General features: G+C 41.0%; 1 protein-coding gene and 1 long non-coding RNA gene across 2 annotated transcripts in view; one reads left to right on the forward strand and one right to left on the reverse strand.

Moving 5' to 3' along the window:
- LOC123979758 overlaps positions 1-14422 on the reverse strand; it is a 35286-nt gene extending 20864 nt beyond the window's left edge. Inside the window, exons 1-11 of the mRNA XM_046063786.1 lie at positions 14360-14422; positions 14117-14214; positions 13898-14020; positions 13487-13598; positions 13313-13376; positions 12568-12605; positions 8747-8931; positions 5208-5294; positions 4822-5078; positions 1294-1398; positions 1148-1209 (exon numbers count right to left, since the gene is read on the reverse strand). Coding sequence (XP_045919742.1) covers positions 1182-1209; positions 1294-1398; positions 4822-5078; positions 5208-5294; positions 8747-8931; positions 12568-12605; positions 13313-13376; positions 13487-13559 — 837 coding nt within the window. The 5' untranslated portion in view covers positions 13560-13598; positions 13898-14020; positions 14117-14214; positions 14360-14422 and the 3' untranslated portion in view covers positions 1148-1181. The remainder of the gene's footprint in view (positions 1-1147; positions 1210-1293; positions 1399-4821; positions 5079-5207; positions 5295-8746; positions 8932-12567; positions 12606-13312; positions 13377-13486; positions 13599-13897; positions 14021-14116; positions 14215-14359) is intronic.
- Positions 14423-19759: 5337 nt separating this feature from the next.
- Positions 19760-25660, forward strand: LOC123979760. The gene is made up of 4 exons (XR_006827322.1): positions 19760-19778; positions 23235-23384; positions 23785-24100; positions 24449-25660. It is a non-coding gene; the product is annotated as an uncharacterized LOC123979760 (long non-coding RNA).
- The last annotated feature ends 1698 nt before the right edge of the window (positions 25661-27358 follow it).

Below are 27358 nucleotides of genomic sequence, written 5' to 3' on the forward strand. Positions count from 1 at the left end.
GATCAGCTGAAGAGTCTTAATGGACCTGATCAGCCTGATAATAAAGAATTGCAATAATCCAGCCTAGAAGTAAACAATGCGTGGACTTTTTCATCATTTTTAGACAGGATGTTCCTGAGTTTTGCAATATTACGTAGGTGAAAAAGGCAGTTCTAGTATCTTTAAATAATGCGTCAGCTGAGTTTAACATTAGAAAATTACAGGTCATCCAGGTTTTTACATCCTGAAGGCTCATTTGAAGTTTAGCTAACTGACTATTTTCATCTGGCTTGGTCGATAGATATAACTGAGTATCATCTGCATAACAACGGAAGTTTGTGTTTCCTAATAATATTGTCTAATGAAAGCATATATAAAGGAGAACAGGATTGGTCCTAGCACAGACCCTTGTGGAACTCCATGACTTTGGCGTGCATGGAGGATTCATCGATAACATGTACAAACTGAGATCGATCTGATAAATAGGACTTAAACCAGCTTAGAGCGGTTCCTTTAATCTCAATTAAATTTTCCCATCTCTATATAAGACTAATGATCAATGGTGTCGAATGCAGCACTAAGATCTAATAAGACAAATACAGAGGCAAGTCCTTTGTTTGATGCAATTAGAAGGTCGTTAGTAATTTTCACCAGTGCTGTCTCTGTGCTATGATGAACTCTAAATCCTGACTGAGAATCCTCAAATAAACTGTTGCTATTTAGAAAGTCAGAACTGTTTGGCAACTGCTTTCTCAAGGATCTTAGAGAGAAAGGGAAGGTTGTTTGTAGGTCTGTAGTTGGTTAAAAACCCTGGATCAAGAGTTACAGCTGCTTTGAAGGACGCTAGTACATAATGTGTTAATAAAGACAGATTCATTGTATCTAGTAAAGAAGAGGCTATTTAGAGAATATCGACGGGAGCATAGTTGTCTAAATATCTTGATACAGTATATACACACACACTACAACTACTGTAGTAATATTGCTACAGCTGGTACTTCCACTACCACCACTGCTACTGTTCACAATTGTATTTCTAAGTTGCAAGAACTTGCAGTACTTCATAAACTATGAGCCCCCCCCCCACTCGGTACAGTTATCTCATAACCTATTGGCTGAATTATAAAGATAAATAAGGAAATGTAATAAGTAAGATTTGGTGACTCACGTTCATCAGCATCCTCACCCTGCTCTCCTCTTCATCATTCATTATCTTCTACATCACAGGTTCTGCAGCAGAAATACACAAATATTAAAGGCCCACATTGATCAATAGACAGATACATCCACAGATAGAAAGACTGATGTTCTTACACAGCCTTGTAGAAACTCTTCTGGTTCATCATGTGCTGTCTGAAGATGTTTATGGCTTTAAACACATCCATCTGATCCTGGTATTCCTCCATCACCTTTCTGTACCTGTAACACACACCCACACATGCAAATTTCTCGGAGTTATTAGTTGGAAGAGTGGCAGCTCTGTACGGGATCTACCGGAGACGCCAAAGGGGGAAGTGTGCCGGCGCACTGGTTCTACTGAGACAGTGGGGTTAGGGCACCGAGCTCCCTTCTAGACACCTGGTGAATGTCCGCTGTCTGGCCAACAAAATAGATGAACTTCTGCTCCTCAACAGAACTAACTTGGACTTCTGCAGGTCTGCAGCCCTCTGTTTTACCGAATCCTGGGATCATGTTCGTGTGGATCGCGTAACAGAGCTCACGGGAAAAACAAGGGGAGGCAGACTCTGTCTATATATAGACGAAGGTTGGTGCACAGATGTCACAGTGTTGAAGAAATCATGCAGTCCTCAATTAGAGACATTTATAAACTGTAAACCTTTTTACTCACTGCGGGGGGTTTCCTCATTTGTCCTGGTCGCTGTTTAGGCCTGTGTTAGTGAGGCGTTACTACACCCGGCCGACCAGATAGCTAACGTGGAAAAAAAACATCCAGACTCCCTGCTCATTGTTCTTGGGGACTTTAACAGAGAAAACGTCAGCCATGAACATCCAAAGTATAGACAGCATATTAAGCATCCCACCAGGAACACTAACATACTAGACCACTGCTACACTTCATTAAGGGACGCCTATCGCTCTGTTCCCCGTGCAGCCCTGGGACTCCCTGGTCACTGTCCAATTCATCTTATTCCGACATACAGGCAGAAATTGAAATCTGTTAAACCTGTTGTAAAGACTGTGAAAAGATAGGTCAGCGAGTCAAAGCTGGATTTACAGGTCTGCTGTTAGACCAAAGAGGAGACCTACAGAAGTGAATACAGTCCTGTATAACCAGACTAGGAACACACTGACTAAAGATATCAAAGCAGCAAAGAGGAGTTATGCTGGAAAGCTAGAAAACAGCTTCACAGCCAGCAACCCTGCGTCAGTGTGGAAAGGCCAGCGGACACTCACTAACTACAAGAGACCATCCTCCAACACTGCTGGTACTCAACGACTGGCTGATGAGCTTACAGGGCTAACAAGTCAGTGGATGATGCAGTCAACCTGTGTCTGCATAACATCCTGCAACACCACTACTCTCCGGGGATATATGCAAGGATCCTGTTCGCGGACTTGAGCTTGGCATTCACCACCATCATCCCAAACATCCTCAGCACCAACTCACCCAGCAAACTATGCCAGCCTCCACCTGTCAGTGGATCACAAACTTCCTGACTGACAGGAGTCAGCAGGTGAGGCCTGGTAACATCACATCCAGCTCCCGTACTATTAGCACTGGTGCCCCCAAGGGGTGTGTGCTCTCCCCCCTGCTCTTCTCCCTCTACACCAATGACTGCACCTCAGGAGACCCATCTGTCAAACTCCTGAAGTTCGCTGACGACACAACGGTCATTGGCCTCATCCGGGACGTAACGACTCTGCCTACAGAAGGGAGGTTGATCAGCTGGCTGTCTGGTGCAGTCAGAAAAACCTGGAGTTTAACACGCTCAAAACTGTGGACATGACCGTGGACTTCAGGACGGGCCTCCGCACTTTGCCCCTTATCACCATACTCAACAGCCCTGTGTCTGCTGTGGAATCCTTCTGGTTTCTGGGATCCACTATATCCCAGGACCTAAAGTGGGAGCCCAACACTGTAACCATCATCAAGAAGACCCACCAGAGGATGTACTTCCTGCGCCAGCTCAGGAAGCTCAACCTGCCTAAGGAGATGCTGATCCACTTCTACACAACCATCATCCAGTCTGTCCTCTGCACCTCCATCACCGTCTGGTTTGGATCTGCCACCAAAAAGTACAGGAGCAGACTACAACAGACAGTCAGGACTGCAGAAAAGATAGTCGGTGCCAACCTGCCTTCAATTCAGGACATTTCCAGAGTCAGGAAACGGACACAACCTGTTCCAGCTTCTCCCCTCTGGTAGGCGCTACAGAGCACTGTACGCCAAAATCAACAGACTCAGGAACAGTTTCTTCCCACAAGCTATCACTCTGATGAACAGCTGACTTCTGGTACAGTGTCAGGAACAATTCTTGTGTCATAACCCAGTAACTCTGCCTCTAATCAGCCAACTGTTACTGACTACTTTATTATTTATTCATCATTCTCTGATTCTCCATTTCAGAGCTGTTAATACTGTTCATATTGTTACATTTTCACACAGTATATACTGTATACCAAATCAACCTACTTCAAATACATTATACCTGCCCATAATACTTATTTATTCCAGCATCCTTTGCACTATGCTCCATTGCACTGTGTATTTGTGTGTATGTATGTGTATGTGCACTTGTATATCTCATCCACCTCTGACATGTTCGTAATAATGGTAATATTAATTTACTCTTGCATCCTTTGCACTCTGCTCATTGCACTATTGTCTCAATCTGTCTAACTTGTTTTTATTTATAATGTGTAAATATGTGTTCTCTATACAGTAGCCTGTGTTTGATTTTATTATTGTATATGTAAGCACATTGTGAGCAATGTACAATCCCGAGTCAAATTCCTCATATGTGCACACATATCTGCCAATAAAGTTGATTCTTATTCTGATATGTAAATAGCGCAGTCGCAGTTAGCTTAGCTTAGAGACTGAAAACAGGGAGTTACAGGTAGCCTGACTGACTCGTAGGTAGATTTTGTTACCTTTGGACAATATAAAACTCATTAATTAATACATTATATCTCACTTTTTTCCCCCCAATCTGTACAAAAACCGAAGTCTTAAAACAACAATTTGCTATTTTACAAGGGTTATGGGGCTCTGAGCAGTTGCCAGGTGATCAGTGGAGAATCCAGAAAGTAACTGGTCCTGGTCAAAAAGTAGTAGATAAAGAATCCGCTGGAACAGCTTGTTTTTACGCAAGAAAATTAAAACTATGCAGCAGACGCAAACCCACTCTTACTTTTAGCCCCAATGTGGATCCTACATTTCCCATAATGCAACACTACTGTGTCTCTTTGCCGTACCTCCATAAGACCATACCACAGGCTTCGTAGTACTACAATATTTTTCTGTTGCAATGGTACTATTCACATAAGTATGTGGTAATATTTCACCACTGTTAGTACAAAACTCCAAACTCATCACACTTGTTGCACAGCCAGTCTTTCATTCAAAGCTTCCCATTGTGCATTCATTTGGATTGTAAACATCATCTCACTTATGCAACCAGGTTATTTTAAGGTTTTTATTTTTCATTTTTCCCCCTCAAAGATTTCAGTTTGTTTTTCTATTGAATTGTTCACATTAAAAGGTGGAAAAAGTTCTGATATGATTTATCTTTGTGTCATAATTTTACATCATAAGAACATGGCATTTTAACAGGGGTGTGTAGACTTGTTCTATCCACTGTATATTAGTTAATGTACCTGTGTGTCCAGGCAACCTCCTTCAGACTCTCTTCACTCCACTCCTGGTAGATGCTGCCTGCCTTAACCTTGGACCCAGACACCAGCAGGGCACCGGGCTTGAGCTCAGAGAAGAGCTGCTCCCCAGCCAGAAAGTCACGGAGGCAGGCCCGGGCCGACAGGGCCACCAGCCAATAGACCGGCTCCTCCAAAACCACAGAGTGGAAAGACTGCAGGGCGAAGTGAAGCCACTGTGGGGGAGGTGAAATTAAGAGGCTCTGGAGGAGGAGACAATGAAGATTTCTTTAGATGAAAAACTTACATTTAATTCACACACACATCTGATTTATTCTGATCAAGGTTCTTACATGAAGCATTTTTAAACACAGCCGGTCTGTGTGTCTCACCTGGTTTCTGCTGCTGTAGTGTTTGAGTGTGTCCAGCAGCAGTGATCTCGTGTTCTCATCTGCTTCCTGTACACTACACATCAGGGTCTGCAGGAACAAACAAGTCTCTTACATTACCGCCCAGTCACACCAGTTCAACTCAGATTGGGAAATAAAATTACAATTACAGCATAGAGCAAACATCAAGTCACTCAAATATTGATCATGCAAGAGGAAACATAAATCAGCTTGCCCTCCACTATATACACCATGTATTTTTTAAAGTGGTCATATTATGCTTATTTTCAGGTTCTTTATTTTATTTAGAGGTTGTAACAGGACAGCTCTACAAAACACCATATTTTTTTGTCATACTGCACATTGCTGCAGCGTCTCTTTTCAGCCTGTTTTAGCTACTGAATGAAGCATCTCGGAGCATCATATTCGATCTTTGTTGGGAGTTGCACATGCGCAGTACCTAGTTAAGGACTACTAGCTATCAGAAGCAGAGTAGGGTGGGTCCTGAGAAGCCAATCACCACAGCTTCGGTTTAGCTGTACACATTCCCAAACCAGCTTTGCAACCTAGACTGGAGCAAGAGTTTCATAGTGTTAAGTTATTAATTTATAACAAGTTTATCATACGTACCATTTAATCTGTAAACTGTCTCTACATCGCGGTAACAACTTTACTTCTATTGACTGCCAAACGTTCTGTAGGGAGGGTGGAGGCATAATATGATCTCTTTAAGCAACAAGAAATGTTCGGATGACTCAGTATCTTACCTAACATGGAGTTAAGTAAGTATCTGTTGAGGAAAAGTGCATTTAGAAAGTTTACTTAATACTTTTTGTGGTGAGTTGAAAGTTTGAAAAGCTGTGAGAGAAAGTGTCTGAAAGGAAGAGTAGCACTGTTACAAGTGCCTAGGTGGATGGAGGGCCAGAACCCTGACTTTGAAGCATGAGACTGGGCTTCGTGTCCCATGTGAAACAAAAAGTCAACATGAAATATTTTTATTTAGGCAAGTTACATAAATTGACTTAAGTGATGTTAGTTAACTTAAGTCTTAACTGATGTACATAGTTATTTTAACCCAAACCATGATGTTTTCCTAACCTAATAGTTTAGTTGCCTAAACCCAACCAAGTACTTTTTGTGCCTAAACCTAACTGCAACGTTTCATGACTTTAAAAATGTGCCATTTCAAAACACTAGCTTGTTATTTTGAAAGTCAACCCAGACGTTGCATTTATTGTTGCTAACTTTACCGGAAGTTGTACATTTGTTGTTGTTAAGCATTGCTAACTTGACTGCGGAGCCCTAAACGTCAATAAATGATGAAAAAGGGGTACATAAGTCGTTAAAAGGTGACGACAAAGGGCCTTGACCAAGCGTCAATATGTGACGAGTTGGGAGTGAGAATGTATTGGGTGGAAAGTAACAAATTACATTTACTCGAGTCACTGTAATTGAGTAGTTTTTTGTGTACTTTTTTTAATCTGTAATTTTACTTTTACCCAAGTATGCTGTCTTTAAATTTTGTACTTTGCTACATTTTAAATCACAGCTGTTACTGTGTAAAAAAAAAAAAAAAAATCACGTTTGTGGGTGGCTCAAAGACAGCACTGACTGGGACTTAGCTTGCTGTGGAAAAGCCCAAGCTGCAGAAGCACCAGGGCCGACCATAGACTGTATATAAAAAGGGGCCAACCCGTGGTGCTGAACCCCGCGACCAACTCAGCGGAAACCGCTTCCTATCTGAGAGGGCCATCGCCAAGGAAGCAAAATGTCAGGGGCCTACATACTACGCCGCAGTAGAGAGGGTTTTCAACTCAGCGCAAATCAACTCCGCCCAGCTGATGCGACACCAGCGATATTAATCATGTGCACCTTGCGCTGAGTGCAGACAGTAACGTAACTGGTAGGCTACAGTTTTGCAATATAAACATCTTAAATATCCACTTTTGATTTGCACTTTGTCAGAGCTGCTGAAGTTAACGTGTGGATTGTGGTGGTATTTCTGCCTGATCAGTAGCCTAGTATTTTTGGTGGGTCTAACGGGGATGGGCTATATACCAGCGGATCAATAACGTACTGCACAACAGAGTAGAGGCCAGCTAGAATTAAAAATATTATGAATTCTCATTAAATGACGACATTAGTCTTGTAAGTTGAGATTTTTTTCTGGACATGTCAGAGAACACAGATATGTGGGACACATTCTGAATGTGCAGAAACTTTTAAACATTTATCATTGAGGTGAAAAGGTCCCACGTAGGCCTATTTAAATAAGTTATTTCCCCAAACGGAGACTCAAAAGAGAAGAGAAGGCCAAGCATGTGTACTGACTCAACAGGGATTGTATTAAATTAGAAAAGTTGATCTACAGGGGAAAACATGTTTAAAAGCAATAGCATACAGAATGCCTGAAATTTTAATATTTTGAGTTGTCACATACCGCCTGAATATTGTGTTTCGCTTTATATAGATGGAGATGAACCATAAATTGGTGCAGAAATATATTCACCAGAATGCAGGAAATTAAGTCTTTAATGCTTAAAATTTCAAATCTCACCTAGGGCTTCAACACAGTCAGGGCTGGCCCTGAGTAGCACATGGATCATGCGTAAAAAAGGAGCATCTGGATTCATCCAGCTAGAGGGAACGATCACGACTGTCCGCAGCGAGGGGGAGTGGACAGAGCGGACGGTCGGTGATCGTTCCTTCTGGCTGGATGAAGCCTGACGCTCCTCGTTTTCCACATCATCCATGATGATACGGAAGATTTAGAAATGAACGGCAAAGATAGCATGTCATGGATTCTTAAGAGGACCCAAAGTCACCTCGTAGTTTGCACCCTGCTTGTACCACAGTTAGTAAAATACGTTTTCATAGTTTAGTAAGAGGCTTTCCTCAAATTAGCATAAAAGACATTGGTGCATGACATTGTTAATGTTGATTAGCAATAGCAACCTGCTGGTAACTAGTTAATAATGCTTAGACCGTTAATAAAAACATTATGCTAACGCCTATGAAGTCACGTTACAATTACCACCAGTTTGAATGTAACCTAAATAGGGATATGACTTCATATACAGTCCCATTTTCCCAATCCAGTGGGGCCCACCACAGTTTCATAATGAAGCAAAAACATTCACAAAACTTCTCATAAGAACATAAAAGGTCTCTAACATTGTTTTGCGCAATTACTTTTGCAAATGATCTGTCAAACGAACTAATCTGGCTTTGTATTCTCTTTAAATTATAAAAGTATAATAAGAAGGCCAATAAATAGGATATTAAGTCAGTATAAATAAGTTATTTTAGGAGGTTAAAAAAGTAAGTAACTTTTACTCTGAGTAAATTTTAAATGAGCTACTTTTTACATTTACTTGAGTATATTTTTATAACAGTAACTTTACTTAAGTAAAAATTCATCATTGTGACAGTACTTTTACTTCAATATGTTAGTACTCTTTCCACCTCTGGGCAGAGAGATGAACTGGTAGAAAGACAGAAAAAACCCACAAACAAACCAGGCAAAATCAAAAACCTCTGACCTCCAGTGTGCCACTGACACTGTGCAGATAGAGCGCCTCCTGCTGGATGAAGTAGTTGAAGCAGCGCCGCGTCAGCTGACCAGAACGGAGCTCCTTGAGGAAGGAGGACGAGTGGAGAATCTCCTCCGCCAACAAGTCACTGTTGCCCCACATAACATCAAACAGACTCACACCGGTAACGATGCCTCAGAGACAGAGGGCAAGAAATCATTATCTTACGGTTATGCGACCAACAGGTTCACTGGTTGAAGCTGCCTTTTGGTCATTTCATTAACTACCAACAAAAGCAGTTGCTGCATTGTAGAGAGGACCTGTGTTAAAATCTAGTTTAAAGACATGAGTTAAAACTTCAAGAATAACGTCAATAATGAAATGTCATTCTTGAAGTTTTAAGTTTAAGGAGGCTGGTTTTATTTATGGCTGTGTTTAATAGTACTGCATTGTACTGTGTTTACATAGAATGTGAAGCGAACGTTTTGCACTGCACAAATACAAACATAAGTCAATGCAAAGACGTGAATAGATGCATGCAGGGTTATTATTGTTAACGAAAACGAACGGAATAACAAAAAAATAGGTGTGAAAAAACTTTGTAGTTAACTGAAATAAAAACGAGCCTTTACAAAAAATGACAACTAAAACTAAAAAAAAAAAAACTAAAATGATTGTTTTGTCAAAGAGCCTACATAAACATACATTTTGGGTAGATATGAAGCCAGGTGGAACTGATGTTTCGGTGCAATTGGTCTTGCCGGACCTGCAATTCAGCGGTGCGGGCATTGATAAGACGATATGCACGTGTTAACATAGCTATAAGTAGCAGGTGGCAGCGTAGCTGGTAGGGTTTGAACTTGTTTTTTAATACAACTGTACAAAATAATATAATTGCAGCAACTATTGTTTACTATAGTGAGTCGCTGCCTTGGTGATTTTTCCTTTTTTTTTTTTCTTTGTTTTCCTGTTGTATTCTTATGGTCTGGTTTAGTGCTCATCCTGATTGTGTGACAAACTTGCCACTTGTATACAGTATCTCACAAAAGTGACCTCACATTTTTGTAAATATTTGATTATATCTTTTCATGTGAAAACACTGAAGAAATTGCTACAATGTACAATAGTGTAAATTTGCTGTCCCCTCAAAATAACACATCACACAGCCATTAATGTCTTACCCACTGACAACAAAAGTGAGTACACCCCTAAGTGAAAATGTCAAAATTGGGCCCCTTGCATGGATTAATGTGTCTGCTGGTTATTAGATTTGCTGCATGTCAGCTAGTGTGGGTTTTATGGGGTCATTGATATCTCAGCCAACCTGTCTCTTTGTGCTTCAAAGATTTAATCGGAGTACCTATTTTTTAATTAATAAAGGTTTTGATAATATAACTGCTTTCCAGTCATATTTGCCTTCAGTGCATTGGGGACCTGTTGTCTGTGGCTCCAAAGGGGGACTAGACTATCTTCCAATTTCTTAGCTGTGCCAGATTTAGTCTAAGCCCCTTGCCTGGCATCATGCAGCAAAAACTCAAAATGAAATGAAAAATACTAATTAAAGCTGCAAGCAGCATTTGGCGGGCCCTCTCACGTGTAGCGCGTCAAGGTGTGAGGCGGCAACGTTGCAGATTCTAGAGCTCTGCCGGTGTGGCTGTGAATTTGCCACACGCTTCGGATGCTGCACAAAGGTGTTAATCATCAGTTCCTGTGTCCCCTTTGTGGCAATAGCACTTAGCACTACAACTATAACTGAACATGTAGATGTGTTTGGCACGTACAGTTTGGTGCAGATGTGAGCATGTACACTGAAGATAAGACTGTCATGATCCTGATCTGTTACTGTCTGCCTTCTTGGGTTTTGGGTCTGTTTCTGGTGTAATGTTTAGGTTAATTCTCTGCCTGTTCTGTGTTATTTAGTTTTGATCTGTTATGTGTCTATTATTTTGTCTGCTTGGTGTGTTCTGTGCTTTAGTATTATTTCTGTTAGTGTAAAGCCTCCCTCCAGTGTATATTGACATTTCTATGATATTTCATATTTTTCTGAGTAATTACCTTACAATGTTGATTACCCACAATATTTTGACAAATAGCTTAATTTTGTGCTCAAAGTTGCAAAAGTTGCTTAGTTGTTAAAACGGGCGTTTTGTTAAAAAGTGATGTATGACTATAGTAATTCCATAAATCATACGTCATTCTCCAATTTTGTGCAGGCGTACTGTCATGCCTTGTTAAAATACTGTCACTGTTGTGAGCTAGCTAGAAATTTATCATGTCTTTTACATAGAACTTACAGTAGATATGTCTCTGTGTCTGACGGTCGGTTTGTCTTTCTAGTTTAGTTAGCGAAGTTAATTAAGTTGTAGTTAGCTAGCATAGTTATTGCAGAAAGTTACCTAACAGAGGGTCATTTGTGCATGCGGTGTTGGAGGATAGATGACAGAAAACACATCGCACTTTCACCTGCCACCGTCTTATACAGTCTGCAATGGTATCAGAAGTCTTTACATACAGTTCAACAGAGTAATAGACCCCCCCCGCCCCCCACCACCACCACGGTAAAGTAAGCGCACCATAAAACGTAGTGAGAGTTATCCCGTGCAGTGCGTGACAGGGCCATAGACTGTTTGATAACAGCTGATTTTCGCACTTTAGTTTCCATCATGGGTAAGTAATAGCTACTCCTGCCAGACAGTAAAGTGTACTAAACTTTACAATGTAGTGATGTTGACACTCCAGCCGGTCAGTTTTTGGTTGTCATGGTAATTGTTTACATCCGACTATTAACCACACCCCCATTCTCTGAGAAAGAACGTTAACCAAAAATGGCAGTTAAATCTGGCTGGAGGGGGCTTTAACGTCTTGTTTGGTACTTGTCTCTGCTGGTATTAGTTTTGCCTTGTTACAACAACTTCCACTTTCATGGTGAATCATCGATTTTGGATGCCATGCCAGGGGGAAAGCCGTTCCAGGTGAAACGTGCCAAGGGGGCTGCTTTTTTAAAGGTCATTTCCTGTTACCAGCAGTTGGCGCTATGACCATGGGTGAATGTTGGCATGTACATGTGTTCAGGGCGAGAGATTGTCTGTGCATGCACAGTAAAGTTACAGCAACTTCCATATCATGGTGAAGCATGGCACTTCGCTGCCACACCACTGCCAAGCCGTTTACAGAAATTTCACAAGTTTTACACCATGGCCTCATCAATGTGTTATGGGTTTCCTAGGACAGTTTTAAAGTTCATATGTCCAACCTACTAGGACTAGTACATTATAGCGTGAAACGTGTCATTTCCTGTTTCCAGCAGGTGGCGCTATGACCCGAATATTGGCATATGGATGTGTTCAGGGTGCAACTCTTATAATGTATCCCAAATTTGATGCAGATGTGAGTATGTAGACTGAAGTTACAATAACTTCCTGTTTTATGGCGAATCAATTTTGGACACCACAGGCACGCCGTTCCACGAAAACTCACCATTCGCACAACTTTTAATCGTCAATGGGTTTAGACTGTACAGCACAAATCTGAAGTCGGTCGGACTAAATCCATAGGAGTTCATTATAATACAAAGTGAGTAAATCGCCTAAAATGTCCATTAAATCCAAAATGGCCGACTTCCTTTGGGTTTAGGCAATGGCTCCTAGAGGCTTTTTTGTGCATCTGGACATGATATATGTAGCACAGTAATTTCAAACATGTAGTTGAAACTTTGTCCAGGGGCTGCTCTGTAGGGGGCGCTAGCTAGCCATTTTGCCATGCCCATGCATGAAACCCATAAAATCTTTGCCATATGTACTGGGATGCTACAACCACCAGTTAACTTTTACCTGGTTTCCTGTCGCTGGGGAGGACTTTAGAAAGGGTGCTGAAGATAAACAGAGGAGGTTACAAACAAGCACTTGATGTTTGAGTTAACACACAATGACAGTGTTATTCAAGAACATATTCAGACACATGTGGTCAATCATCACACATCAGGACTGCCACTGCTCCAGATCTGTTCATCTTTTCATCTTCAATTATTGGAAATACTGTGATCTTTCCATGGCATCTAATAAAACATTTTGGGTTTACCTGAAAACTTGTTGTTGCTGGAAATCTTTAAGCATGCAGCGATTATCAGTTTGACAAGGCCGTGACACCCACTGTCTCTCATAAACCCCTCACAGTACAGTGTACTTATTCTGTAAACTTTTACACATGGCCACATAAATATGTTGCATATCCCTGCACAAACTGTTATTTAAATAACATACTGTACATATTCTTTATACTTGTTAATAATATTTTCTATACTATATACACACTTGTTAAAAATTTTCTATTAACAATGTAATATTTTTTGTATGTTTACTGACTACCTACTTTATCTTTCATTATACCTTCATTTGGCAGACGCTTTAATCCAAAGCGACTTACATTTGAGGAACAACATACAAGCATCAACAAAGGAATTAAATACAGCACGAGATCTACAACTTTTTTTTAAATCTGATACTCAACAGATTTTGTGTCACTTAAAGTAAATAACCGGAACACTTCCTCCAATATTGTTTTCCGACTTTAGCCTACCTCCTTGTGGTGGAGCAGATGTAGAACCTGAGCTCTCTACAGGGGGCGCTGTGCAGCTTTCCACCTGAAACACACACTGGAAAGTAAAAGGCTATGCAACAACAAGTTGTGATACATAATTGTTTCATTGTAAAATAATCTATTTATCCATTCATTCTTTGTTTTTTCTTTTACTTTTTGGTTCCATTTCCAGGCAAGCCCCACCCTCGCTGGTATTTCCCTGCCTCTGATTAGTCCAATCACTCATCCTGAAGGGCGAGTCGTCGCTCCAAAACCAAGAGCCATTCTTCAGACAGAAAAACAAAGAGACAGGTGTGACTTTGAGATCTGGGTAATTGTGATAGTATTTCTCACGGTTATTAAAATGTTTAAAAACCAAACAATAAATCAATAATGGAGAAGATGATCAGCAGATTAATCCATAACAAAAATAATCATTAGTTGCAGTCAGATACAACATAACATTTTTAATGCATGACATTTACTTGTAACAGAGTACAAGTAAACGTAAACTGGAGAGGTGCTTGTTTAAATAAAGTCCTGATATAAGAACAAGAGTACAGCACGCTGACACAGACACCATACCTGCTGTTCCTGGTATCCACCCAGCCACACAGGTGTGTGTGTGTTTGCTAGCAGACGAACAAACTGTCTCTCCTCTGGTGTGTGAAGCGACGTCAGTTTACCAGCAGCCTGAGAGCACAATAACTAACACACACACACACACACATTAAACCACACTGAAGCCATGTAATACTGAGTTTTCTGTTTTATAAATTTAAATGCGTTTTATCTTCAGTTTACATCGGCATCGCTCCAGGAGCTCCACACAGGGTAGAAAGCGAAGCATCTCTGCCCAAACAGGAGCCACCGAGGTGGGCATGAAAAGACCTGCTCCGTCCCTGCTGACATGTTATTTAATTATTAAGTTTGAAAAGGCCATTTGAATGACATATTTATTCATTATAATGAACAAACCCACTGTGGAGACAAGAAACATCATTATAATTTCACTGACAGGAATCTCCATCTTCCTGTTTTTCTTACCTGAAGATGACAGTGAAGCAGACGTCTCAGTCAGGAGGACAGTCAAGACGAGAGGAACTAACACACACACACCATAATTTACCTGTAACACATACAAATATTAAATTATAGCAGTGACACATTTTAACTTTATTTTATCCTCTGGTGTTTGGTGATCCCTGTGTTTTAATGCACCTAGGGTGTTTCACATCGACGCTGAAAGGTACCTTTTGTGCCCCGAGATAAAAATGGCCTGAAACTTTACATGTTTGACAAGAGTCCTGCCCAGAACACATCTACAAGCCAATATTCACTCATAGTGCCACCTGCTGGCAACAGGAAGTGACTACTTCTTGGCTGTGAAGAAGCACTTCTTGCAGGTTAGCTGTATCTACTTGAAAACTATCTCAGAAAACTAAAGATTTTATTATACTTTTCTGGATGTGTTCCACGTACAGGGACATAATGTATAGTTGGACTGTAGTTCCATATAGGGGACACAGGAAGTAACATTTAAGTCCTTCCTGTGACAATTTAGAACCACGTTGGCAGAGCAGCTGCGTCTGCATTAATTCTTCCATGCATAAGTCATTCTGCGGCCTAGAGCTACAGACGTGAAACTCATATGGTAGGTCCAAACCCCTCACGTACCTCAGGCGCAAAAATCCGCACACTTCTACCTCTTGGGGGGCGCAATAAGCAATGTTATCTTGTTTGGGCTTGGAACTCATGAATACGAGGGCGCATATAAATAACCTTCAGTGTTCGTGGGATGGAGTTGGAACTCGTGGTATAGGCCACGCCCATGTCTGTCTGTAATTTATTTCTCAAAATCGTGAAAACTGAAAAACCTGTTTTGATTACCTCCTCCGATCAGCACCAAACTTGGCACGGACAATCTCTGGACCAAGCTGAATAAGGTATAAAGTTTGTAGACGAAATTTTGATCCGCCACAAAATGTCCCAATTATAAGCTAACAAATGTTTGAAAACGTTAAAAACAGAAAGTGGTGTCATATCTTAGGTTTGGAATGGTTGATCGACACCAAACTTGAGGACCTTATCTGGCATGCCCTCCTGAGGGGCTGTGCAAAATTTTGTGCAATAACACGAAATATCTTTTCCTCTATAACCACAAGTCGAATTGACATGAAACTTGAGCCAAATTGTTCAGGATGGTCCCCTGACTCCAGGGAACAAAGTTGACCTAAATATGCCCATAGGTGGAACCGTTGGAAAATCCTATACATTTGAATGTGAATTTGAACCAAGGCACATTTTGACTCATAACTACACGCCAGTGCATTGCACATTCGTAAACCTTATATCTACTTGTTCGGGGGATACTGCCAATTCGTGTGGTATAGGACACATCTCTGTGCGATGATGTTTTAATTTCATAAAATCGTGAAAACTGAAAACCCTATTTTAATTAACTCCTCCGAAGTGGCAAGTCCGATCGGCACCAAACATGGCACGGACAATCTCTGGACCAAGCTGCTAAGTTTGTAGGGGAAATTTTGATCCAACACAAAATGCCCCAATTGTAAGCTAACAAATGTTTGCGAAAAACGTTAAAAACAGGAAGTGATGTCATATCTTAGGTTTGGAATGGTCGATCGACACCAAACTTGAGGACCTTATCTGGCATGCCCTCCTGAGGGGCTGTGTAAAATTAGGTGTCAGGTTCTAGGTGTCGCTATTAATCGTATATGAAATAACACTCCCATAGACATACATTCATTTTATAACTCCGTAACTACGTCTAGTTATTCACCACAGGACCCCAACGCCAGGTCAACTTGCAAGGGGCGTGGCTGGCGCTGGGAGGCTTAGACCCTGCTTACAACTGCTTGCAGTTCTAGTTTTTATTCGTTTTTGTAAAGCACTTTGTAACCTTGTAAAGAAAAGTGCTGCATAAATATAGTTTAGTAATATATTATAAAAGAAACCGTTCAGAATAGCTCTTTTAAACTTCAAAAAAGTAAGTTGGGGAAGATGAGGAGATAAGTCAGAAACAAAAGCAGCATGGGGGAGAACTGAAAGGGGAGGAGGACAGAAAGTCTTAATCCAGTGTGGATGTTGTAATGGGAATTATAACAAATTGCATAAAACCCTGGACTAATGGGAGACTAATGTGTGATGTGGCACATCTGTGTAAAAGTAACAGTCAAAATATCTCTGTTATCCAGACTTCAGGGACAATGTGTCTCTGTGGGATGATATGATTGACCCTAAAACTGGATAAATAACTCACTCAGCTCTCCTCACTCATTTGAGCATACATGTATACGACGTATGTGTTAGGAATGTGGTTTTGTGTTTGTGTGATCCTGTTTAATTAAGTCTGTTTCTGGTTCTATGTAGCCTTTATTATTATTCCTCCGCATCTTCAAATTACTTAGTATCTGTCTTGTCTTGTATTTTAGTTCCTAGTTTGGTGTCTTGGCTCTTACTCCTGTACCTTAGTTCATGTCTTTAGTGTTTACTCCTGGTCTGTGTACTTATGTGTTGTTTTGCCCATGTCTGCTCTGAGTTCTGTTTTATCTTTGCTTCAGTCTGTGTTCCTTGTTATTAGTGTATTCGTGATCTGTCTGCTTGTGTCTGGATTAGTTTGTTGTTTTTATTATTCTGATCTGTTACTACTTACTTTGATATGGTCCATGTTTAGTGTTCAGCAACTTGTGTTATGTCTGTTCCCCTCCAGTAATCTGCCTGCCAGCCACTCTGTTTTCCCCTTCTGTTTCTCTGCCTGCCTCATTAGTCCTGATCCCGGTCACCTGTGTTGCTCCCGCCCTGCTCATTAGCCCCTGTCTATAAATATTTAGTGTTTGTTAATTTCTTATCTGGTCCTTGTTGTTGTTTAGTGTTCTGCCCTGTCCCTGCGTTTCTGGATACCCTGCCTTTGCTTACCTTGCAAGGCTCGCTCACTGCTGTCATCTATAAGAACCTGATGGCTGGCAACACTCTTTTTGGTGAGTAAGCAATTCAAGTGAAACAATGCTTGCTACTAAACAGGGTGTGCGTGACAGACGTGTCAACAGGTCAGGCCTGGAGCCGCTGGCTGTGTGAATCGACAAAACTTTGGTCTAAGCCTCAAGAGGAAATAAGTTCTACTTTAAAGAAGTAATTTTAAAATGTATATAGCTTTAAATGATAATAGTACTTTATCCTTAAAGTAGATTACTGTTTAGTAATATTAGTAAAATACTGAATTATGATTTGTTAGTACTGCACCTACTGTAAGTCAAAGTAACAATACCACTGAAGTATAAAAATGTGTAATCTTTCACTTCATCTTTTACATATTAGAATAAATAGTTTTCACTTGGAGTGCAAAACAGAATTTCCTTTCAAATGTTTGTATTAAAATCTAATAGTCTAAAAATACAGCCACTTTTACATGTGAAATCGTAAATGTCCAACTAACAATGGAAGTCCACTTTATCTAGACTACAATGAGCCTTAAACAAGACAGAAGTTGTTAACTCCATAAAATATGCACATTGATTTAAATTCAAAGATTATAAAACTGAGAACACTTAATTTGCATGTTTTACTTTAAAAAGCAACTCTTACCTGCTGTGAGATGAAAGCTGACTCTCCACTGTGATGTCTTGCTGTTCTGTCCTACATGAAATGAGGAATTCCTTGTGCTGTATCAAAGTACATGCAAATACTTTGTCCATAGATGGAATGATAAGTACCTACATACAATAAAAAAAGCAGAGGCAGCTTTAAGCATCTGCAAGCTCATTTCAAGGCCCTACATAAGAGAAAACAAAGTGAGGATATAACTTGGCCTGCAATAATTTATTCTTAAACTTTAATGCACTGTCTGCATTTTGTTGGTCACTTTAAACGACCAGGAACAAACTGTGCTTAAATATATCAAACCTGTTGGGTAGGTTGGAACAGAAATGATGCCAGCCATGTGCCTATGGTCGGTCTTCTCACTCATGCTCTTAAACTGCTAGTGGGTGTAGTCACCAGTGCTCCTTTCTACTCACCTGGGCTCATCACTTCAATCAAGCACACCTGTTCCACATTCTACTCGCCCATAAAAGCCAGACCAACTTTTCAGTCCCTACTGGATTACTGTATCAGTCTCGACCACAGTATCAGCCTGGATCCCGAATTTAGATTACTCACTAGCACAAGACCCACAACACCAGAACCCGGACCCCAAACCCCCAAGCCAATCAGAACATCTACCGCCCAGCCCAAATCCCTGTCTTCACCAGTTTTGAAATAAATCACCTTTGTTTGAAATCCTACTCTGGTCTGCGTTTCAGTTCTGGCCCCCGGTCCTGACAAATGCACGACGATGACTGGACACTAAAACGTGTGTATAATTAGGCAGGCTCTTTCACAAAACCAGCATAGCAGATTAAGCCAGGATCTCCCTGTTATCCTCGCTGAATTTAGCCTTGACTCGGTTTCACGACAGTAGTGGCACACAAGTTACCATGGTGACTTATTCTGTGCAGCTAACCTGCTCCAGACCTGTCTAACAGCCAGGTTGGTTAATCCTGATCAGAAACAAATGTGTTTATTTCAGTTATTCTGTCATCTGTGTTTTGCTGAAATTTTATTAGCCTGCATTAAAATACCACAGCTAGTCTATATAGCGGCAACATATTATTTCATTTAAGTAAAGCCAGTATTTACTACTTTATCAGAATATACTGTATTATTGGCAGTGAAATGATTTTCTCACATCTTCGTTACCTTACAGAAAAATTCTACCAAATTGCAGGTGACATGGATTACATATTACAAAAATTTGGCTACATTTTGTGTCCTCAGGTGAATTCTCTGCCACTCCTAGAGTGGCTCTGCAGATGGACTGGGAGAGTGCTGCAATATTAAGGAGCATGTGCTACGTTTCGATGTGCATGTATTTTATTTGGCATTGGTGGCACAAAGTTTGTCATTATTAGGTTAGTTGTATAATCCTTCCAAATTATAGTCCTTGTTCCCTGGACAGAGTGTTCTGTTTATTCATGAAACAACAGGGAGAGGACACCACAATGTTTTGACCTTTTATCAATCAAACTATTATCAAACTTTTTTTTTCTTTATTCGTTAGTCCAAAGCAAGGTTGTTCCCTGCTCTCCCCTAGTCTATATATAGTGTGTGTGGATTAGTGGCTGTAATACATTTCCTGACATATTGTCCACTGCTCACTTTAAAGGCAGTGTACATCTGTCACTTTGTGAAATTGATAAATAGCCTAACTCTTTCAATGGTAATGTTGTAATTACGACTATCTGCCAGCCTATTGTCTTTTTTTTTTCCGTCTTTTTCTTAATTGTGTCTCCTCCTCAGCCTGGTTTGGCCTTTGTGAAATGGATAAAGCCAGGATGCACTGATCACTCAACTCACTTCTCCTGTTATCCTGGATCTCTAAATTCTGCTTTTGTGAAACAGCCCTCAGGTAACAAGCAGGGCGGGAGCACAACAGTGGCCTGTACTACAAAGCGTGGTGACTGTCTTATCCAAGTAACTTCAGCAGTAACTTCATGACGTCGGGTGTAACTTCCCGATTTAACCTGTACTATGAAAGGTGGATAGGCGTTAACTGAGGTCTGGTTCCATAACAATTTACGCCGCATCTCTAAACTGCTCCAAGCAGGTTTTGTTTGTGGTGAACTCGAGGTTACCCTGTATATGTGGACTAAACACCACATTTGCACTCAGTGTTAATGATGAGAAGTAGGCTATTATTGCACGCCACTTTATAAAATAGGTTTAGATTTCATCCTGATTTGTTCCACTGCAGTTCTGAACACAACAGCTTTACATTCAGACAGCGCGCTCTGCAGCCTTGGTGATTTAAGACAGGAAATCTTAATTAAGCTAATTGATGGGATAGTTAATGTAGCCAATCTGTAATCTATAATTGAATTATCCTAAGTGTTTTCACATATTTCGGCTATTTTACGATTCCAAAAAATAGGGAGCCAGGGTGAGGGTTACTAACGGAGGGAAAAAAAAAAAAAATCCTAGATGAAAGTGAAATTTACAAGAATAAAAGTCACAAAATTGAAAATCACTGTTTTCTTCTTAATACGCCCAAGCCAAGGCAGTCTCTAAGGTGCATGACGATTGTAGGCTAAACTTGAGTATTTCCTCACTGCTAAATCTGATTGCAAAGTTGAATACGCTGCTCAAAAAATAAAGGGAACACTAAAATAACACATCCTAGATCTGAATGAATTAAATACTCCTTTCTTTACATAGTTGAATGTGTTGACGACAAAATCACACTATCAATGGAAATCGAACTTATCAACCCATGGAGGTCAGGATTTGGAGTCAGACTCAAAATCAAAGTGGGAAACCACACTACAGGCCAATCCAACTTTGATGTAATGTCCTTAAAACAAGTCAAAATGAGGCTCAGTAGTGTGTGTGGCCTCCACATGCCTGTATGACCTCCCTACAACGCCTGGGCATGCTCCTGATGAGGTGGCGGATGGTCTCCTGAGGGATCTCCTCCCAGACTTGGACTAAAGCATCCGCCAACGTTGGTGCAACGTGGTGTTGGTGGATGGAGTGAGACATGATGTCCCAGATGTGCTCAATTGGATTCAGGTCTGGGGAACGGGCGGGCCAGTCCATAGCATCAATGCCTTCCTCTTGCAGGAACTGCTGACACACTCCAGCCACATGAGGTCTAGCATTGTGTTGCATTAGGAAGAAACCAGGGCCAACCGCACCAGCATATGGTCTCACAAGGGGCCTGAGGATCTCATCTTGGTACCTAATGGCAGTCAAGATACCTCTGGCGACCACATGGAGGGCTGAGTGGCCCCCCAAAGAAATGCCACCCCACACCATTACTGACCCACCCCCAAACCGGTCATGCTGGAGGATGTTGCAGGCAGCAGAACGTTCTCCACGGTCAGTGGGCCAGTGGTGAAATTTGCCAATCTTGTTGTTCTCTGGCAAATGCCAAACGTCCTGCACGGTGTTGGGCTGTAAGCACAACGCCCACCTGTGGACGTCGGGCCCTCATACCACCCTCATGGAGTCTGTTTCTGACCGTTTGAGCAGACACATGAACACTTGTGGCCTGCTGGAGGTCATTCTGCAGGGCTCTGGCAGTGCTCCTCCTGCTCCTCCTTGAACAAAGGCGGAGGTAGCGGTCCTGCTGTTGGGTTGTTGCCCTCCTCCACGTCTCCTGATGTACTGGCCTGTCTCCTGGTAGCACCTCATGCTTTGGACATTACGCTGACTGACACAGCAAACCTTCTTGCCACAGCTCGCATTGATGTGCCATCCTGGATGAGCTGCACTACCTGAGCCACTTGTGTGGGTTGTAGACTCAGTCTCATGCTGCCACTAGAGTGAAAGCACCGCCAGCATTCAAAAGTGACCAACGGATCAGCCAGGAAGCAAAGGAACTGAGAAGTGGTCTGTGGTCACCACCTGCAGAACCACTCCTTTATTGGGGGTGTCTTGCTAATTGCCTATAATTTCCACCTGTTATCTATTTCATTTGCACAACAGCAAACAGCATCATTTTTTTTTTGAGCAGTGTATAACTTTCCAATGCATGCATAATACACAGCGTGTGTGTGTGTGTGATGTTGCAACCTTGAAGGGTCTCAAATGTGACTAATCTCGAAAGTTTTTTACTTGTAGATTAATCTTGGTAAATTTTCTGTTTATTACCCCTCTACTGAGCCCCTAAGGGAACATGGGTTAAATTTCTTTTAACATCAATTTGAAATCAGCAAATTCAGTGAAAATATTAGACATTCTCAAGATATTACACACTTTCAAGGGCTGTAACTTCAGATTGCTCTGATATTGACAGAGGGTCTCCCTGAGGTGGTCTGCTGTCACTGAAGTGAAATGAGTTCGAATCTTGTCTGAATGTAGTAAGCTTTCTGTGAAAATGTAATTTCTTTAGATACTTGTGGTGTCTTAAGCATTATTTTTTTCAATCGTTTCCGCCACATCAATTGCATTATGTTCAGCAGAAGCTCACTTTTATTTTGAAACGTACTGCGACACGATGTTACCTTAATGCCTAGAAAAAACACGCATCGCAAAACTGCGCAAGGGCTGGCTTGACTGTCGTTTTCGAAGTGGAGGCTGGCTTGACTTCAGTAATAGGATGGCTCCACTTTGATAAGGGCGAATATCACCTGGTCCGAAAAAGGCATGGAGGAGGTTTGTGTATGATTCATGTGTAGGAGCACTATTTGATCACTAAATATATTAAAAAGCAGCTGTGCATTTTGTATTTATGGCTGCAGTGTGAAGCCTATATGCTTACAATACAGGAGAAGATGTAGTGTGACACTGTGTTGGCAGATTTCATGTTTTCTTATCAATTCCTACATTATTGTGGGATATGCAGAGAATATGAAAATTATCAAGTTATTATTTCATGCATAAATGCTTATACCATACTTTAAAATATGAGTAGACATAATAATCACTCTGTTTATGGGCAGTGAGATTAGTTAGTGTAGTTTTTATACCTGTCTCATGATGATATGATATGTGATGTGAAAAGCAATGCTTCTGATGAATTTGGATTGTTTTCAAAGGGTACCCTATTTTAATAAGGTCCACCTCAGTATTCTAACCCATGGTCTTAATCTATGTACTGTACATTCACTGCTGTCTTCAGTGATTTGTGAAGGTAAATCTGCTGTTTAAACTCAAATCTATTTGAAACAGGAAGCCTGCGCAAAACTATTTTCTCAATCAGGGGTGATAGTTGAGTTGCAAAAGATGTAAATACTATTTCTGCCCTTCTTCTCTCTCTCTACTTCTGTGCATGTTTATTTACAATAAGTTATTTTGAAATTGTTAAACAAGCTCTCATCGCTTTACAACCCCACAGTCTGCTCATCTGCTATTTTTCTTAAAGACCAGGAGAATGCAGACACAATCGTTGAGGAACAAAAGCAGGAGATCTCATCACCGGAAGACTGGAACTGACCATGAAGTGGAACACCCAGAGAAATCCAATGATTCTGATCCAGCAACCAGTGATTCAACACAGGATAAACCTGAAAGAGTAAGTTTCAGTAGAAATTACTGCATTTTTACAGACCCATTCTAATATAATATTGCACTTGTGCTGCACCACACCACAACATAAAAACCACTTGCCACCAATGCAGCATAGTCTGCAAAGGAGTGTGGATGACATTTTGTTTATGACAGTTTGTTTGTTCAGCTATGCAGTTATATACAACAAAGGTCAATGTATGTTATATGTAAGCTGCAGAAATGCTGATGGAAATGGGTGACCGGTTTTAAACTAAATTCGGCATTAACTGATGTGCATATACAAAACATCTGCGGAGGTGTATGGTGTTTTAATCACGTGTAATCTTATCTAAACATGATCGTTTAGAAAAGATAATGCACAAATATGTTAATTATGTTTTTGTTTTTTTCATTTTAATTAACAGACAGGCGAACAAAGTAGGCAATCAAGACCAGCCCCTGCTGAGATAAGTGACAAAGAAGTCCTGCATACACATCTTCTGATGATGGCAATTACACCTGTCAATCAACTACCAGGCTTGGATCTGAAGACGATTGTTTAATTCCTGTGAAATCAAGATGTAGACCAGTTGTTCAGTAAAGAGTCAGATTCACATCTTGCCCTTGACATCCATGCATCTCGAAGATTTTGAAGTTCAATTTGGACCCATTTCTGGTCATGATGCGGATGATCAAGACTCCACTCTTCCCTGGAATCAGCATGACCTCAACACAATGCAGGTACAGTATAATGTAAGGTATTTCTAATAGCTATGAAACAAGGGATCATTGTCATTCTGATTAAAATGTCCAAAAATATTGGAACATCTCCACCACACACTCCCACGGCCCAAGCTGTTTAAATTACTTGTTTTATTGAACCAACAGTCCAAAATTGAATGATTTTCAGTCAACTGTGCCAAAATACACAAAAGAAGGAAACTCAGAACCAGAGAAGAATCAGCATTTTTGCACAATAAATAACTGATTAATTGCTTTTCAAAGATGTTGGTACATTTTCTGTCAGTTAACTAATTTATTAATCAACCAATCAGTAATACCTAATTACTACTTCTTTTAATATTGCAGCATTCAACTCTGATAGACGGACCCGTTTCATCAAACAGTCTTCCAGCATCACCAGACCGATCTGAAAAAGAAGTCCTTTATGTGAAATTAAGACGAGTCAACATAATTCATGATGTCCTTAATCTCTTCATGGACCCAAACGTACTGAATGTTGACCTAAAAATGGCATTACAAAATGAGAAAGCTATGGACAGTGATGGTGTGTCAAGAGAAGTGTACTCTGCTTTCTGGGAACATTTCTTGGAACAGTGCGAGGGCGGAAATGAACGAGTACCCCAGACTGCGACCAGACTATTGTGAAAAGGAATGGCAAGCTGTTGGAAGAGTTTGGTTGAAAGGATTCTTGGACCACAACATCATACCAATCAGACTGTCACCAGCTTTTACTCTGGCCTGTTGTCAAGGAGTCAGTTCAGTGGATGAAGAACTTGATGTCATTTGCCAGATTTCTTTCAGTGACAGAGCGAGCATCGGTTGAAAAGGCACTACATGGCAACATGGATGAAAGTGATGAGGAGGACCTACTTGACCTCTTCTCAAGAATGGGCTCACACTGCCTGCCCTCTAAAGACAACTTAAGGGCTGCCATTTTAACAATGGCACACAAAGCTCTTCTAGAGCCAAAGTTCATTATTGACTGTTTCCACTCCAGTGTCCACAATGCTGTGCTGATACTTATAACCAAAGAGAGCATAATGGAACTTTATGACTCTAAAAGAGCAACTAACAATAAAGTGGCACTGATGATAAAGCCATCAACCGTGTTCCACAGGAACCAGGTTCCAGTTTGCCATGTTCTCCGTGCCACAGTCGCCTCTGGCAATCCTTGGACAACCACTTAATTTCTGGACTGCCTCCATATAATAGGCTCCAACAATTTTTGGGTCACTGCTTGTAGTAAATGCATTCATCCAGATGATTTTCCGTGAAAACCCGTCAATGCAGCCGTTGATACAGATACCAAATGGCTTCAATTTGTCATGAGTCCAAGTGCCAAATGTAATTGGGCCCCTGTGCAAAATACTTTCGGCGATGGAGACGTCTAGTTCCTCTGAGTTCAACACCCTTGGATCTAGCTCTTTTAGAATTAAACGAACGTCTTCTTTCCTGACATGTAATCTGTTTTCCTTGCATTTTGTGTACATCCACCTATACCCATGGAGTTGGCCAGATGTTTGTAATTGTTCAGAAATTAAAGAAATTACCAAATCAGGACTGGTGAATCCCTTGCGCCGAAACAGACTGCGACACTTCAAAATTCGTTTTAAATGTCGTTCAGAGATGATATAACGGTGACTTGCAAGCAAAGCTGTAATGTCCTTATAATGAAGTCCAAAGTTGAAATATAAATCAATTAACTCTATCATTTCCACACAGAAACATAGCGCTGGGTGTTCTCAGGTGTCCGACAGATATTGTGTGCTCACCAGATTCGTTCTCGTGAGCTCCAGATACTTTCTCATGCGCACTACATTATTTTTGGTGCGCACCAGATACTTGATTCATTTTTGCCAATGTCCCCTTAGGGGCTCAGTACCCCTCTCCTCTGGCTCGTTTTTTTTTTTTATTTTTTTTTTTATCAATGGATCTTATGTGCAGTTGTACCTTTACATCTCAATCATATGAGGTACACATAAAAGAAGGACCCATAAAATACGTAATTTGAACTACAATAAGAACACTGGGAAGATATTTAGGCTACTAATTTACTCAATGCAAAGCCAAGAAGCCTGCCTGGCTTTGTCGTCCGCCACGATATAAGATTTAGAAGTTAAAGTGTATTTACATACATAATTTCCTGACACTACCAATGTGCATTCCTCTGGAGAAATACGGAGCATGCGCCGTTGCGAAAAAGCTCTGCCTGCACGGCCGAAAACACCCCTTTTATACGAACGCGCACTGACTCCAATTACGTTAACACGGACTCAACTAACCAACGACTTAGCCACCTTCTCAGTACCGTTTAACACCAGTGTAGGCAGTCAGTTTGTCAACCCTGAGTTTGCCTGGGAACCCCGAGTTAACTCGGAATAGGTTGAACTCCCTTCGTAGTACAGGCCACAGGTAGTGCCCACAGCTAGTTATTTTCTCAGATTTAGCCCACCTCTACCGGTCCTCTTAACTTTCCAGGTGGTTTCTTTACTGGGTTGTGTTTTCTTTAACAGTTTACTTTAATGATTAGAGAGGATGCGGCCAGTCATTTAAAGTCAGGAGGATGGCTGTCATGGGTAGTTGAGTGCAGTGGCAGGAGGTAGGGGCCCAATCCCGATCTCCCCTCACAGACTCGCGTGTTCCCGGGAAGTTCGGGAGGGCTTAGGGCTGTCCCACTGTCAAATCGTCAAGTGCGCGAGGGCTCTCTCACGTACATTTTCAGCCCTTTATAGACCCTTTAGTAGTAAATAAAGGCCAGCAAAGCGCGTGCATTGAACAGTCGTGCACGTGAATACATTTTCGATAAATTAAAAAAATAAATTAATCAAAATTTAATTTAAATAAAGTATTAAATATATAAAAATAATTAATTAAAATAATATATTGTGGTCATGGCATGGTTGAACAACAAAGACATGGGGGTGTTAAAATGGGTGTTTGTATTAGGCCATGTCTGGCCTTATCCTCTATTAGCGGTGGTGGGGGTCGATGTGAAAAGGGGGGTTTGTGAATATGGGATGTCCGGTGTTATCCTCTAAAAGCAGATGTTTGGGAGTGGCTTTAGCAATCAGTTAATCGGGGTTAGTTTTTTGACTTACATCTGACCGAGAGCGTGGAACAGTGTGACTGATTTTTGGGTGAATCCGTATCGGACAGAGCTATCTTCATGCAGAACAACAGCGCCATCTTTGTAGCATCACAATCATGGACATCACAGGTAATCAATTAGGAGTAATGACTCCAAAACGACGTATA

This window comes from Micropterus dolomieu, linkage group LG12 (genome assembly GCF_021292245.1).
Source record: "Micropterus dolomieu isolate WLL.071019.BEF.003 ecotype Adirondacks linkage group LG12, ASM2129224v1, whole genome shotgun sequence".
Classification (NCBI taxonomy): Eukaryota; Metazoa; Chordata; class Actinopteri; order Centrarchiformes; family Centrarchidae; genus Micropterus; species Micropterus dolomieu.